Genomic DNA, 17,139 nt, shown 5'->3' with positions numbered 1-17,139 from the left:
TCCTACTGTGGCTGGCAGCAGCTCTCTGACATAATTAGCAAAGGTCTATCCCAGCCTTGATAGTGGAGAACTTTTTTTTTTTAATCAGATGTCGAGGATTGAACTTGAGGCCTTCTAGGTGCAAAACATGTGCTTGACTCTGGTCCCTTCCAAGGCATTGATTCTATTCAGGCTGTATATGTGCTGCAGATAACTAGGGTAGGTGTGGATAGGAAAGCGGGCTAGTAAAAATTTCTCCAGCCTTATAACTTCTGTTGGCTTGCAGGGTAGATCTAAATGAGATAAGAGTGAGAAATGTTAACCCATAGATAAAATAACTTAATGCAATGAATAGTAATTCACATTGTATATGTAGTACAGCAAGCATGTTTTCCGAAGTGTTGAAGACCTTTCATGATGAATGGCGTTTAGGTTGCAATCTTAAGCACTCTTACATCAGTGGAACCTATTTCTGAGCAAACCTGTTAGGATTGCTTCATCAGTGACTGACTCACACCAGTTTAGAATGAGCATTAAGCAAGCGTTATCTGATTCTGCTGGATGCATGCCTTTCAACTTGAGCCTCAAAGATAGGATGGGTTAGAACTTGGAACTGATTAACAAAACACACACCTCTTTATCATAGGTGCCACTAGTGCTGCTATCTGGCTTTATTTAGTGTTCACTAGAAATAGGCTTTGCTCCCAGTATTATGTAGTTCTGCTTTGCTGTGGAACTGGTAGAACTGGGGATGAAATGTTGAGTTGCACACAATAGTGCTTCCTTGGGGTGATTCTGAGAGCATAAACTACTTGCCACCAGGGTTTGACTGAATGTCATGTTTGGGACTGGGGAAATAATTTCTCTGTGGGTCTGGCTGGCTGAAGCCTTTGGCTTCATGTCAGTGCAAGATGGCTGTGAAAAAAGCCAACCCTGCTCCCAGCAAGCCCATTGTGTGCACCAGGCATAGGATTTGCCTTTCAGCATGGATTGGGAGGGACGTGCTGTGGTGTTGTGCTTTTCTGTACATGCTGAAAATGGAATTCTGCACATGGCTGTGGATGCTTATGCGCGGCCTGTCATGGGCTTTTCCTCAGACACTTAGACACTTCAACAAATTCGAGAAGAGAATTTGCAACTTTGTACCCTGATTTTAAACACATCTACATAGGTGGAAGTTCTGCTAAGAGACACACATATGTGTTAAGATTTGGGTATGATACTGACAGCACTTCCTAATAATAATTACGTAAGTGCTGCATGGTAAAACATATTCCTAAACCAGTGTCATCCGCAGGATTGTTGGTACCCATAAATATCCTAGATATTTATGCCAATGTGTAAAATGCTTGGCAATCCACTACTGACTGGTTTGTGGCCACCTTATTCTAACAGTTGCATGTTTAGTTCATGTTCTTGATACAGTGGGACATGAACAAAATAATTGATACAAAAGAAGTGATGTCACTTAATGTCTTCGAAGTGGACGGAGCAGATAGTTCTATTTATCTTAAAAGAGATGCCTGGTAAAAAATTAAAATTCTGCACCAGAAGAGAGCTGAATTCTGCAACTGTATAAATTATATAAATTTTGCTTTATTCTGTAGTTATTGCTTTGTCTACTTTATTTTGATTTTGCCAATCATAGTGAAGAGCAAGGAAGTTTTGAAGCCCCACTACCAACCACTGGAAGTGTTATTCGCCAGCTTCTGTGTCTTCTGAGTTAAGCTGGCATTGTCCACACACTTTCAGGAAAATCTTTGCAGCCATATGAGCTAGCAACTTGAATTTTCCCCCCAAATCAAAGCCAAGATTCCTGAGAGTTAATTCTGTTGTGGTGCATTCTGTATTTCCAAAAAATAATGGTATGCATTTGGCCCTGGTGGTGGTTCCTTTTTTATAAGTGAGAAGTAAGAGTTGAGAGCTCCATGGCCAAAAGAACAACAAAAACAGTACCGATGGTTCTCTCTTAGAAAGAATAGTCCCTGAAGTTTGTACATTTACTAGGACTAGCTCAGTTTGAAGCAGGTTAGCTTATCCAGGCAGCGGGAGAGACTACCCTTGAAACATGCCTGCTAGCTTTCAAGATTGTGTGCCTAGGCCAAAAAATTGATCTAGTATATTGTCCGTAGTAACAGAGTGAACTTCAGCACATGTTCTACCCTGAGAATAAAGATGTTGTCCTCTTAAATCAGAGGTGCTGTGACAGGCACATAAATAAAGCTCTTTGGAGCAGAATACACTGTGACAGCTCTCTCTCCTGGCTTGCTTCAATCTCTTCTGAAGTCAAAAGCGCATGGAAAACCCCTGTGTATTCTCACCTTCTGTGATACATTGAGTGAGAACAGATGTGTCCGAGGGAAGAGAGACTGTGCGCATGATTATAGTGATGTAAACAACATGATCTTTGGAGGAGGTAGGAGCATTATAGAAACAAACCAATGAAAGAAGTGCTGTGGCACAAATCTGTTTAGAGGCCATACCTTGTGATGTCGATGCTCGACCCAAGTCCCAGATGTACAAGGGCAACCTGTGATTACTGTCACTTGTGGTGAATAAATGGCTTAATGTGCATCCTTATAGACACTTCTGTAACATTCTTTTTATTCTTCATTCAGCTACTGTAAATCTGAACCCTGGTACTGGAAGCAGGTTACTGGGCTAAACTGTGACTCAAATTCCAAATCTTAAGAGCTTTGTAAGAAGTCTAATATATAACATTGGTTTGGGCAGTGGTGTGTAATAACGTTCTATCTATACACCAAAATGAGAATGTGTATTGAGAGGTCAAATTCTTGGTCAGCAATCGTTGCCTCTTCAGAATGCCAGTTTTTCTCTAGCTACATGGAGCATGCCTCCTGCTGTCCTAGTTTAGAGCAGGATTAGCACAGGGGACACTAAAAATAATGTTGCCTCTTTCAATCCAGTGCTTGGATATAGAGAACTAAGATTGTTGTTCTCTCAGATTATCATGGGCAATACTGGCATCACTACTCCTCTTTGCCCTCCACCCAAACTTATTTTCTAGAGTCTGCTTCAGTGCTTCAAGATCAGGATCTATATAGAACCTATATATCTTAAGCAGTATTTTGCAAATGTGTTTGAACCCAACTTGCCATTTTCCAATTATCTTCTCTTTTTCCAACTCGGTATCAAGGTTGTCTTTGGCAGGCAGATGGGCAGAGATCCTTGTATGTGACAGAATGTGTGCATTCCCCTGTTGTCTGTAAGGATCTGTGAAGTGGGGCAAAGGGATACTAAAAATTAGTTTAATAGAAGTGCTTTTCTACTCCTCCCCCCACCGCCACCCAGTCTTCTTGCTTGGCTCCAATTCCACACACACCCCATCAAGCCATTTGCTTGATTACATAAAATAACCCACGCTCAGTATACATGTGATGTTTCTATTTCTGTCATCTGGTTCTAAAGAGTTAAAAACTGAGACCCACAGGCATAGTTGCTAAATATTTGCATGCTTGTTTGTTTTCCTACCCATGGAAGCTCAGCGTTCTAGATGTGGCTAAAGTAGGCAGATGCAGGTTTGCCATTTTGATCACCCAGTGACAGCTGGTGGTGGTGGTGGTGGGCAAGTGGCATATGGCATGGCTGACATAAAATGCAGTGCATCTGATCTGCCTCCTTTTCTTTTCCCCTCTCTGTCCTCTGGCCCTAATGTCTCACACTCTTTTCTGTTTGTTTATGACAAATATTTTTTTGATCACCATTCCAACCAATGACATTCAAGGCAACAGACACCATAATCTGCAATAGTGAGAACTACAAACACTTGTTTTCTCCTTTGAACAAAAGCATTGGTTTCCCCCACCCCCTTCTGAATTCGAACAGGAGCTTTCCCAGACAGGTTTACTGCGAGGCTTTACTGTGAGTTCGAATTTGGCACCCTCCCTGCAAGATGCAAAAACTGGATTTTTTTTAACCCCAGAAACAAATCGGGCTAGGCTCTAACACGCAATGAAAAACCTGAATCGTGTGTGAAGTGCTCCCCAACATTTCGTATGGACTGCGACGCAAATCAGGCCAATGTGCGAACGCACACGTCGGGTGGAGAAGCAAGCTAAAAGCCCCATCTGGGAATGTTCCCAGAGACTGTAAACCTGTAAAGGTATCACATTTACCTGCTGGGCCTTATGTTGCCCCTCTCTGGTGTGGTGCAGTGGTTATGCAAATACTTATAGAACCTGGTTTTTTCTTTGGGTCTTAGACTGCTATGCATAATTGCCTCTTAAGTGTTTAGCTCAGTTTGAGTTGAGTTTCCTCTTAGGAGGCTAGTCTATTCAGCTTGAATTAAGGGCCTCATTCACTTTTATTCTCTATGAATCTCAAATATGTATCATTTTGCAATATTTTAATATTAATAAGTTTGTACGAAAGTACACAATGTGCCTCTGAGCAAGAACACCCATTGCTGTGTTTCTTCCCCCAGTAGTTGAGAATATTTATACTAGTCTCTTGCATACTGTTTGAAGATGTAGTTTTATTAAGATGTCAACAGCCTGGCTCTGCTTCTTGGTGATGGTTCGTATCTGCATTTTTTCTCAATTTTCCTTTTTTGTTGTTGTTGGCCTTGGCAGTTCTTTGGGGAGAACCATATATCTGTTCATTCAAAACTGTTCAGTAGAACTCCTGACAAGACCAATAATCATGCATATTTCAGACTGGAAAAAAGTGAAAGTTATTGGCAACTGAGAACACATGAAGTGATTTAATTGACTAATGTGAACTTTCTTTTTTAGACCACTATACCAGTATGAATGAATGAATGTACATACCCCAGACTTTGACAAATTTTCTTTCGATCTAGGAGCCCGCTCAAAAATCTGGGAGCCAGGCAATGGAAACTTGACAAAATTACCAGGCCTAGTGATAGACATTGTGGAGGGCTTAGAATAGAAACAGGGCTGCCTGGAACAAATAAATATTTTATTAAATAACTCTGCCTCAATATTAGTCTAGGCAGCACAGTTAAATTTCTAGGCACCATGGCTCTGTGACAGCTGGAATTTGTCAAACCCTGACATACCGCAACTCGAAAGCTCAGGTTGGGAAACCGAAGGTGTAATAGATAAAACAGAATGACATGTAGTTATACTCTGAAATCTCGATCTCTTTTCAAAACTGAAACCTAAAGCTCAAGGTAGAACCAGCCCAGACAGACAGGTCTTACAAGGTGGTGGCATGAAGCCCCGTAAATGAGTGGCAATCACTGAGGATACTTCTCTTTGTGCCCTTGCTGACTTAACTTGTCACATGTGGTGTCATTGAGAATGTCCTCAGAGGTTGTAATGGGAGGGGGAAGTCTTGGGCTTCGAGGGCTTTTGCCATTTAAGTATTTGAAATATGTGTGTTTACTGCATGTATATACTGTCATTCTGCCAATGCACTTGGAAAGCATGCTGTTTTAAACTACAAGTCCAAATAAGGTACAAAACAATAAAACAGCAGAATCCTCTCAGGTTGCTCTCAGGAGCTGATGGCATGAGTTCTCCTCAGCCTTTTCTTCTTCTGTTAGCCTTCTGTCGGCCTTTGCCTCTTCTATGTTGAGAATCTGAGGGATGGGAAACTTAGTTTGGTGCAATCTTAGCACCTCCAGAATACTCTCTCTTCCACTTCTGCTGCCACCACCTCCTTAAACACACCCAAGAGACCACAGCAAGGAGGACCTCTGTCTCTGAGGGTTACTTGGTCTGGAGCCCACTGCTTCCAGCTTCCCCTGTCTCTGCAGGGCAAGCCCCATCTAACATCCCTCCTCCTGGTAGCCACACTGAGGCTTGAGACAAGATGACATGAACTTCCTTTAGAGCTTTTTTTTAACACAACAGCCATCACACCAATTCCAAATATAAAATAAAATGTTTATTGTGGGGGACAAGGGTTTGAGTTGAAAAGCAGCGGAGAGGGAGAGAGTTATTCTCAAAGTAGACTCTTTCCTAGCTAACTTCAAGAGAGAGATAACACAGACAATTTTATATCTTGCTCCTTCAATGGTCTGATCGTCAATATCAAAGTTCCAACTGAGGCAAGTTAGTGGGAAGGGCTTAGTAGGTTTCAACAAGAACATTTCCCCTCCTCTTCACCACCAGTACCTTGAACTGTGACTAGAAGAGAAAAAGGGGAAATCTACATACAAGCTTTAGCCCTGCCTCTTTGTCAAGCCTGATAAAATGGACAAACTCAGAACCTGACCAACAACAAAATGTGGTAAGTGGCTGAATTCTGTCTCTTTTACTTTCTTTCTTATAGGTGTATTTGGTGTCAGCAAACTGTCCATGATGAATGTATGCACAATACATTGAAGAACGAGACGTGTGAATTTGGAGAATTTTGTAATTTAATTATCCCGCCTTATTACTTATTCAATGTTAGTCAGATGCGTAAAGACAAACGAATGGACTATGGCAAGGTAAACCACATTTTGTTGTGCAGCTAGTTATAGCCTGGGAATATTTGAAACAAATTGAGGGATTTCCATACTTGGTTGGAGTGAGTCTGGTTAGTGGCAATCACATGCATATCCTGACTGAGACAAAAAGGGCCGTCTTTGAGAGAGGAGAGCTGGTCATGTGGTAGCAAGCATGACTTGTCCCCTTAACTAAGCAGGGTTCACCCTGGTTTATTTATTATTTATTTTATTTATTAGACTTTTATACCGCCCCACACTCATGTCTCTGGGTGGTTCATAATGATAAAACAGTTTAAAAACACACATAAAAACACATAAAAACAATTAAAAACTAACTATTTAAAAATCAATCACAGAATTAAAAACCTCTACATTATTAAGAAGCTGAAAAAGCCGGAGTAAAAAGATGGGTTTTTAAATTTTTTTTTAAATTGTCAGATGGGGAGGATTGTATCTCAATAGGGAGTGCATTCCATAGTCCCGGGGCAGCAACCAAGACGGCCTGTCTCCGTGTGGCCACCGGACGAACTGGCGGAAACTGGAGACGGACCCCCAGAGACGACCGCAGTGGACAGTGGGGCTCATAATGAAGAAGACGTTCTCTCAAATACCCAGGGCCTAAGCCATTTAGGGCTTATAAGTTATAACTAGCCCTTTGTATTTTGCCCGGAAACCTATAGGCAGCCAGTGCAACTCCATCAGCAGAGGTGTAATGTGGTCTCTCCGAGATGATAGTTGCATATGAATGGGCGACTAGAAGTGTGAGCACTGGAAGAGATTCCCCTTAGGGGATGGAGCTGCTCTGGGCAGAGCATCTAAGTTCCAAGTTCCCTCCCTGGCATCTCCAAGATAGTGCTGAGGGAGATTCCTGCCTGCAGTCTTGGAGAAGCCACTTCCAGTCTGTAAAGACAATACTGAGCTAGATAGACCAATGGTCTGACGCAGTATAAGGCAGCTTCCCAATGGTAAACCCCTCCTGTATTCTATCAAAGACAACCACAGGGCTCTGTGGTCACCAAGAGTCGAAGCTGACTCGACTGCACACTTTACCTTTACCTTTATGTTCCTAACCCCTGTTATGAAATTAACATCTCTTTTTCTATTATACAGGTAGCTTTGATTTGTTAGTCTTAAAGCCCATCTAAGGAAATATCTGTGAGAGAGCAAGCTTATTAAAAACAACATATTTGTTTTATAAAAATAATGCATAGTCACAGCTGTCAAAATGCATGTTTTCTGCACAATCTCTTCTCCACAAGAACTGTTGTGATAAGTAGGAGCACTGCTAAATTCTGCAGACTTTGCAGAGGTTTCTTGTTCATATGCTGCACTTCTCCAACAGCAGGGATAACCCAAAGTCCCCATTTCACCAAAGGCAACAGAGCCAGCTGCTATACCTATGGCACAAATATATAATCCTGGGGTTTAAGACCTTGGTAAATTGCTATAGAGGTTATTGAGATTAATTAATTGCAGGATGAAATAAGAGAAAAACTACCACTTGTTGAGAAACACATTTATTGATGAACAGAAAAAGCATGGGGTGGCTGGCTTTAATATTAGTGACAAGTGCCGGTTCTCATGACTATTTGACTGTGTTGACTTTCAATGGATTTTGGCATGCTAAATGATCCAGTAAACAATTCAACTTGTGTCCAGATTGCAATTCATCATATCCTGACCCATGGTGCAAATGTGAGTTGAACCAAGATGTGGTCAGTTGCAGTCTCAGGACACAGGTAAGGGTTATTTTGGATGCAGTTTTGCTCTGTTTGTGTCTTAAAGATCCCCAATAATCATGTCTACATAACGTCTGAAAAGACTGGATATGAATTGGACTGAGATCTTATAGCGAAGACTCTACAAGCTGTTGATTCTGCAGACATTTTTTGAAGTCACCAAATTTGTTCAACACACGAAAATTACTCACTGTCAGTTAATGTTGACCAAATTTAAGAAGTCATGTGTGAATCAGCCCTTTAGTCTTGAACTGAATTGGAAACTTGTATCTGAAACTAAACTACAAAGCCATGTGTCTTGCTATAGCTAGTTGCAAGGACTCTTTCTCCAGTTCATCATTGAATGTGTGAGGTTTTTAAAGAAGAAACAAGAAGGGGAAGAATGTTTCTCTGCTTTGTCAGACAGATGTAAATGTAAAAATTTCTTTCTTTCCCCCCCCCATCTGCAGCTAGCTTCCTCCTGCAGGAACCAGTGGACTCCATTAATAATCCTGGCAAATACTCGGAGTGGAAACAATATGGGGGAGACTTTGCAGGGGCAATTTAAGATATTACTAAACCCAATCCAGGTAATTTTCCCAGTTGAGATAAGCTGTGGGGGAGGTGGCCTTGTTCCCCAATTCAAAAACAGAACACATTATAGTAGAACTTTAATTCAGACATCCCACTAAGGAGTCTGATGAATTCATTTTTCTTGAGAAAGCTCTATTGTCCCATGTTAGAATTACATGTGAAAGGGCATATGTTTGTAGGTTGGATCAATATATATGTTCTTCCAGAAGCTGTACTGCAACCTTGCAAATACAGTCACAAATGAAACTAGCCTACCAAAAAAATGTAACTTGCCTCCTGAGACATACGTGAATTTAAAAGAGAGAGAAACTTTTAATCTCAGACTTTTTATAAAAAAAGTTAAACCCCAACCATTTTGGGATTGCAAACTTAAAAGGGGGGGGAGGGGTGTGGCGGTGATATTGAGGACTTTAATCTTGAACTTATTAATTAATTATTTGATTTCTATACCAGCCTTCCAAAAATGGCCTGGGTGAATAAATGTGTCTTTAGTGCCTTTTAAAAGTTGCCAGATATGGGGAGGCTCTTATTTCAACAGGGAGAGCATTCCAAAGTTGGGCAGCAACGAAGAAGGCCCGTTCCTGAATAGCTGCCAAACGATTTGGCAACTGCAGACAAACCTCTCCAGATCTTAACAGGCCATGGGGCTCATGTTGAAGAAGGGGTTCTCTTAAATACTCAGGGCCTAAGCTGTTTAGGGCTTTATAGGTAATAACCAGCACCTTGTATTTTGCCTGGAAACGTATCAGCAGCCAACTTCCAGATAGCACAGCAGAACATATGGTTGGGGAAATGGCCACAGCTGCTTTGGAGTCTTCTATTGCTGGTTGCCCTCCACAGGTAAAAAAATAAGACCCTGTTTCCCCAAGATGATGCCTATTCACAATAAAACTCTGCTTGCTTTGTTGGTGAACATTCTTATCTCCTCTCTCCCCTCTCTAACTTGAGCCAGAGTTTGCTAGAACTCCAGTCAGAACACACTTTTGTTGCCTGAACTCAGCTCTAGTACATGGTCCCTAAGCATCTATTAGTAAAGTGCCTTTTAAACTTGCTGAGCAACTCCATACAAAAGCAGGTTCCAGGCTGTTCTCTATTCTTAAGACACCTGCAACTTCTGTAATAACTGCAAACAGCTAAGTTAGAGTTAACAACTTTCCCTATTCCCCACCACCAAGACATACATACATACATGCATACATACATACATCGAGGGAGGAGAAGCTCCTTTCAAAGAGAACATTCACAGAATGCACAAAGTCTAGTGACAGAGTCAGTTTACTAGGTCTTGAATTACTGTGGAAATGGCATAGGTTGACCACTGGTTGTGAGAACACGTAATACACTTGCTCCCTCTTGGCTCAGACATGCCATCCCATTTTCTGGCCATTTTGTCTTCCGGTTGTTTGGATTCTGTACAATTCCCTGCTGACTAGCCTGTGCATGAGAGTACACACTTAGCAGAATGAGTGCCACATTGCAACAAGCTTATTTACAAAAGGATACAACATATCTATCTATCTATCTATCTATCTATCTATCTATCTATCTATCTATCTATCTATCTATCTATCAACCTTTGCAAATCAGATGCTGTGCTGCCTTTCTGGGGGTAGTCTTGCAGAATGGTTACAGTGCAGTTGGACCACGTTTTGAGTGGTCATGAAAGGCCCTCCTTGTTTCTCACTTCTAAACTTGTTATAAATTGCCAATGTGACTAGCTCCTTGGGAACCTAAAAGTTGTGTTAAGGAGGAGAAGCAGATGGTTTCTTAAATGTGTATTTTTATTTTTGCCGAGCATTTGCTAATATATTCAGTTTGCTTTTGAAAATACTTGCAAGTTTCGCTCTCTGTTTTGTCACTTGAGCTCAACTGGGGGATGGCACAGGATGCTGTGACAGGAGCCTGCTGTTCCTGAAGTTTCCTGTTTAACTTTTAGTTCTCTTCCTCTGAATCGCAAAACAGTTCTTAAAGCTGGGCATGCCAAGATTCTGAAATTTTCTCTGCAAACAGACTGTGCCTTAAATAGTCTCAAAATAACATTTCTGATATACTGATATGTGCTTTTTCTCTCTTGTAAAAACATGAGATGGGCCTATTTTTGCTACACTATATGTGTTTATCAGCGCATCAAGGTGACCCTTAAGACACACCTATTTTCTCAGGCTTTTAATTAAAATTTAATGTTTTTATCCGGTAAATTATTTGAATTGTTTCACTCTGTGAATTGTTTTTTAAAATTCTGAGAAAGTTTTTTTAATTTTTATATTGTAATTTGGATTGTGTACACTGCCTAGAGATGTATATATCAGGTGGCATTTAAATAAATAATTTAAAAGATAATTTAAAGATAATTTGCACTCTTGAAATGGTGATGGTGCCTGACCTGTTAAGTAAAATCCTTGTGCTTTCAAAATCTTTGTGGTTTCAATCTTAAGGATAAACTGCCTCTCTCCTTTGTGCACAGATTTTTGACCTGACCAAAACAACACCTGCAAAGGCACTCCAGCTTTGCACTTGGTTGCCCTGCAATTCTGTTAGAGTACTTGTTTGTGGTGGAGACGGCACTGTGGGCTGGGTCTTGGATGCAATTGATGACATGAAGATAAAGGTTTGTCACTGACTTGATAGCCTCTTCTCTTCAAAGCTGGCCACTAGCTCATTTTCCCTACCGCCATTGCATACTGGACAAATTCCATATGCACTCAGTCAATGTACAGTCAGTGTATAACTTAGGGTGCCATTTTAAGCTTTAGTGGGGTGGCCGATGGGATTATAGGCCTACTCCTAGATATATTCCAGTGTAAACTGTAAAACAAAAAAGTGTGTGTTTTTAGGCTAACATGCTGACTAAGTGTGTGCATGAGGCAGCTCTGTAGGAATGTGCTGGGAACATTGACAACATTTTTCCAATCTTGCAGAGTACTTCTGGGCCCAAGCAGTGCTTGAAAGTGTTAGTCTTGTAGTGCAACAGCACATGCACAGGAGGAAGGGTGGGGGGATGTTCCCAGCACGTCACCACAGAACCTCCTTACACACACACACACACACACACACACACACACACACACACACACACACAGGGTTAGGATGTCAGCCACGGGTTATTCCCCCTGCCCTTTATTTCCTAATAACCAATAACCAATTGCTATAGCAGTTGGCACAGGTGAAACAAATAGCACCCCCACCCTCCTTTCAGCAAAAGGGTTTGTGCCTTTGCCATAAATATGTAATACACTGACTATTAAGCAATTAAATAGGCCTTTCATTTTCTTGAAAATCCCATCCTCTACCTTGAAAGCCCTTATTCCTAACACCAGCTTATAAGGAGAGACGGCTTCTAGGTATCACCGCTCCATATATACAGTCTTTTAAAAATTATTTCACTTGCTCCCAACTTGATGACTGGCCTGATATTGAAAACAGACTGCAGGCTCCCTGGGAAGGGGCCACCTCTTTCATGTAGAGAATCTCTGCTATGTGTTCCACAAATAAAAGGTTCAAGCTTCCCATCCTCCCAGGTTCTCCCCCCCGCCCTCTGGTCACATTTAGTCTCCCTATATTTCTATTGGTCATTACAGAGTATCTAAGAGTACATAAAAAGAAAGCTACATCCCTTCTCCTTTATGCTTTCTGTCATCAGTATGTAGCTTTGCCATCTGGTCTCCTTAGACTTCCAGCTGTGCCATTGAATAGGAATCCTTGAAGCAGGTTTTCAATTAATGGTACAAATGTGTGTTTAAGCAATCATTAAAATTCTGAGATTAAATGTGGGAAGGCAGGGAGTAGCAACAACATACAATCAAGAGCCTTACCATGAACTACTTCTGTGTGGCAGGGGCAAGAGCGGTATATCCCACAAGTTGCAATCTTACCCCTGGGAACAGGTAATGACTTGTCAAATACCCTTGGCTGGGGTGCCGGCTATGCTGGAGAAGTCCCAGTGGAGCACATTTTGCGCAATGTAATGGATGCTGATGTAAACAAGCTGGACAGGTAAGCCACAAAGTGCAAGATCTTGGAGATCATGTAAAGTTTCACCTGGAACCTCTATCAGATATTACCCTACAAAACGGAACTTGTGTGTATTGAGTTGACTTCTGTGCATAGTTGCTAAGTGTAACTACTTCAGCTTCTCCATTACTAGTTTCTGGCTATATATGTTATGCTACAAGTAATTATCATTTAATTTAACAAAAAATATGAAACGGGTGGCAGGGGGAAGCAAGGAGTCCCAGTTTAAACAGTGGGACAATTAAGGAGTCACTTATGGAAGCAGCTGCACATGGAAACAAAGCTTGTGATAATTAGAGACCTTCATAAGCTGCTTTGGAGAAACTTGGAATTTCAGTATTAATCGAAACCCATGATACACAAGTGTACGTTGGCAGCTTATAAAACTGCAGCAGGATTGTAATGGTTACCTTAGGTGTACAGTGCCTTTTTAAAATGCTGCAGTTTTACTGATGTTCTACGGTTTCTGGTGCTGTTTTAACTAATTATTGCAATTGGGTTTTTTGTAGATTTATTTATTTATTGTTTGTTTGTTTAGAATATTTATACCCCACCACTCCAGTGCACTACTGCTCGGGGTGGCTCACAACAATAAGATAGATACAAGATACAATAAAAGTAATAAAATTAACTAAATTAAACAAATAAGTTGTCAGATTAAAAATCACAGTCATTATTAGGTTCAAATTAAACGTTATTTTAAAAGCTAAAAACTGAAAATTATAAAAAGCTAAAGAACCAACAGGTATAATTTTAAAATGGAGCATTAAAAAGCCTCCTTTAAAAGGTGTGTTTTAAGATTTTTTTAAAAAACACTGAGGGAGGGGACATGGCGAAGCTCTTCAGGGAGGGTGTTCCAAAGCTGAGGGGCCACAACCAAAAAGGCCCTGTCTCTAGTCCCCGCCAACTGGATCTCTGTTAGTGGCAGGACTATGAGCAGGGCCTGAGATGATAAGTGGAGGGCCCTGGCAGATTAATATGGGCAAATGAGGTCCAACAGGTACCCCAGCCCCAAGCCATGTAGGGCTTTAAAGGTCAATACCAGCACCTTGAATCTAGCCAATGAAGCTGACGCAGGATGGGTGTAAAACTTGTGAAGTGACTTGTACCCAACGAGCATTCTTGCGGCAGCTTTCTGAACCAGCTGAAGCTTCCAAACCATCTTCAAGGGCAGCCCCACGTAGAGAGCATTGCAGTAGTCCAGTCTGGATGTTACCAATGTGTGAGTGACTGAGGTCATGTCCAGCTTCTCAAAGTAGGTAGTTTTACTTCATAACTTGTGTTCTTATTCACTGCCCTGGTGTCTCTGATGAAGGGTATTGTATAAATCAGATAAATAAATGCACATAGAAGCCCCATTCTTGTCCCCTTCTATAAAGGCATAGGGGACAGGGCCAAGGGCTGCAATGCCACTTCCCTTCCATCTTCAGTCAGTGGATGGAATGTCAGTTGAGACTGAAACTGCAGTGAAATTGGGGACAAGACAGCATATCAAATAGAGATACAGTCTTTCCTGGTCCTTAGAGAGGTTGATGGGGCAGTGCTGCCCCTTTCTACTCTAAAGTCTCAAGAAAACTGTTAGGAATAGGACTCTCCTGCTCTTTGCTCCAGGCTATAGCAAGCTGATCTCACTTCCTGTAGTGAAAAGTTCACCTGTTCCTGCCTTTGCATAGACAAAATGCTAGCATCACTCGTCCTCAAGCTTGCATGGTCCTTCCTTGCTCAGCTGCTGTTGCAGTGCCTGAAAGCACTCCGTTTTTAAAAATGTGATGTTTTTCAAGATGCAGGGCAAGAGAACAGGGTTGTGAACTCTATAACGTTTCAGGTGATGCTGCTGTTGTTATTTATTAGGACTATTTGAAAAAAATGTGTTTTAAAATGTACAAAATTATATTTGTCCTTCAGGTGGAAAGTTCAGGTAACAAACAAAGGATACTACAATTTAAGAAAGCCAAAGGTATGAGTTTGGAAACAGTTGGCTGTGTATATATAGTGAGTAAATTGCTCTAACCCTGGGGTGGTCAAAAAGTAGACCATAGTCGTCGTCGGAGCAGTAGACAGTTTCCGGTGGACCACTCAGCATCCGCTGTAGTCTGGGATTCTTGCAAAAAATGGCAGACTGCACAGCAAGCTGCCTCTTATATGTGTTAAGTAAATGTACATGTCCACTTAACACAGATTAGTTATGCTTAACAATTAAGAAAATTTGGGTAGGCACTCTTGCTTTGTCAGTGAAAACCACACCAGTGTGCCATAGGGGTTTTAGCAAGGCTGAACGTAGACCACCCTTGGCTCACTTGGGAGACTTGGATTATTTATTTATTACATTTTTATATAGTCACATACCAGTGTGGATAAGGTGGAAGTCCATCTTAAGCCCTATTCAGACATATTTGCACATGTATTGAGGTATCTGGACACATACATGCGTTCACTTTAAAAGTGACCCTGGGTACAGACCTGCTCAGATACAGGACGGATAGGAAGCATTCTGCTGTACGTGCATTCAGCATGTGAACATGAGAGTAACTATACATGCATACACTGTACACAGATTGTATGTGTGAAAATAATGTGTGAATAGGGCTTGAATAAACTAAGTGCTCTCTCTGCCTCCTAAAAGTTTAATTTGTTCTCTAAGAACCTTAGGCTTAGTTTTCACAAGCACCCAATGAGATAGTGATCCTGAATGTCAGTTGTACCACTTCTGGACTGCAGGTGGGGGCTCACATGATTAGACATCTAAAACATTTAGGGCCCGGGTAGCTGAAGGATTGCCTCTCCCCACTTAAACTTGCCCAGCCAATAAGACTTTGTAGAGAAGCTAGCCTGTATGTGCCAGCTCCTTTGTGTGCACATTTGGTGGCTGTGCAGGATAGGGCTTTCAGACTGCAGTCCAGACACCAATTTACCCCCATCACATGCAGCTGTTAAGTACTGGGCCTTACATGCATATGAGGGATCTTTTTGCCTGTGTTGAGGGAGGATGGGACATTCTGGTCTGTGAGGAGGCTATAATACTATCTCAGCAGAGATTGGAGGTTTCCAGATCACATTAGTGCAGGGTCCAAGCATTCCCCATTGCATTGGTGTAACCTAAACATTGGGCTATCTTGTATTGTGCATACTATACATATTACCTTGGAAAGAAATCCAGCTACCGTATTTTTCGGACCATAAGACGCACCGGACCATAAGATGCACCCAGTCTTATGGTCCGAATGCTGTCCCCCGCCGCCCCCCCACCTGATTAGGGGCCAAATCAGCCCAAGCTATGGTAACGGCCGCCCCCGCCGCCGGCCGCCCTCCCAGCTGCCCAGTCCTTACCTTCTAAGCCCGATCAGGGACCCATACCGGTAACTGGAGAAGGAGAGAGGAGCTCGCAAGCAGAGCTCCTCTCTCTCCAAAGCCTCGGCCTGAACTGGCGCTTTGGCCGCAAAGGACGCCTGGGAGTCTGGCTTTCTTAAATTTGGCTTTGCGGCCAAAGCGCCAGTTCGGGCCGAGGCTTTGGAGAGAGAGGAGCTCTGCTTGCGAGCTCCTCTCTCCTTCTCCAGTTACCGGTATGGGTCCCTGATCGGGCTTAGAAGGTTAGGACTGGGCAGCTGGGAGGGCGGGCGGTCGGCAGCTTGGGCGGCCGCGGCGGCAGTTACCGTAGCTTGGGCCGATTCGGCCCCTAATCCGGGCGGGCAGCGGCAGGGGCGGCCACGGCGGCAGTTAGCTTGGGCCGATTCGGCCCCTAATCAGGTGGGGGGGGGCGGCGGGGGACAGCATTCGGACCATAAGACGCACCCTCATTTCCCCCCCACTTTTTTGGGGGGGGGAGTGCGTCTTATGGTCCAAAAAATATGGTATATTCAGAGGGGCATGTAGACTCAAAACATGTCGAAAACTAATGCCTTAAAAACAGAAACAAGCAGATTCTGTTCATGTCAGCGATATATTAACAAAGTGCTTTGTTATTTATGCAAAAAAGGCTCATTTATAAGACCCAGCACAATAAGATGGGAACAATCTTTAAATGCTGTTTTTGCTTACAATTCTTGCATTTTGCAGATTTTTTTTTTCATGCCTATTATTCCCTTTTCTCCCTCTTTCCCTTTACAGCTCTTCTCAATGAACAACTATTTTTCTGTAGGACCAGATGCTCTTATGGCTCTAAATTTTCACGCACACCGCGAGAAGTCTCCCTCTCTCTTTTCCAGTAGAATTATTAACAAGGTATGTTGGGTAAAACCAAAACTTGCTGCAACCCATTGGGTCACTGTTGAAGAAATATTTTGTTACACCTGCTAATTACAAACCTGTAAAACTGGCCCAATTGAGGTATGCAGACACCAAATCCATAGGTTATGTTGTGATGTAGAATACTAAATAAATTTCAAACAATTTTAGGAGTAAAGTAGATATCAAATTAGG

The 17,139-nt window shown here is 42.1% G+C and overlaps 1 protein-coding gene across 13 annotated transcripts in view; it reads left to right on the top strand.

Annotated features, from left to right (window-relative positions):
• DGKE (diacylglycerol kinase epsilon) overlaps nucleotides 1-17,139 on the top strand; it is a 36,261-nt gene that overhangs the window by 2,940 nt on the left and 16,182 nt on the right. For all 13 annotated transcript variants that reach the window (XR_008316346.1, XR_008316352.1, XR_008316350.1 and 10 more), the window contains 6 exons: nucleotides 6,241-6,400; nucleotides 8,589-8,708; nucleotides 11,177-11,320; nucleotides 12,548-12,705; nucleotides 14,629-14,680; nucleotides 16,828-16,941. Coding sequence is in view for 4 of the 13 variants with exons in the window: in XM_053296982.1 (XP_053152957.1) it covers nucleotides 6,241-6,400; nucleotides 8,589-8,708; nucleotides 11,177-11,320; nucleotides 12,548-12,705; nucleotides 14,629-14,680; nucleotides 16,828-16,941 (748 nt within the window). In the remaining 9 variants the exon portion in view is untranslated. The remainder of the gene's footprint in view (nucleotides 1-6,240; nucleotides 6,401-8,588; nucleotides 8,709-11,176; nucleotides 11,321-12,547; nucleotides 12,706-14,628; nucleotides 14,681-16,827; nucleotides 16,942-17,139) is intronic.

This window comes from Hemicordylus capensis, chromosome 2 (genome assembly GCF_027244095.1).
Source record: "Hemicordylus capensis ecotype Gifberg chromosome 2, rHemCap1.1.pri, whole genome shotgun sequence".
NCBI classification, from domain to species: domain Eukaryota; kingdom Metazoa; phylum Chordata; class Lepidosauria; order Squamata; family Cordylidae; genus Hemicordylus; species Hemicordylus capensis.
Note: the sequence above shows the minus strand (reverse complement) of the source record. Positions and strands in the feature narration are given on the sequence as shown.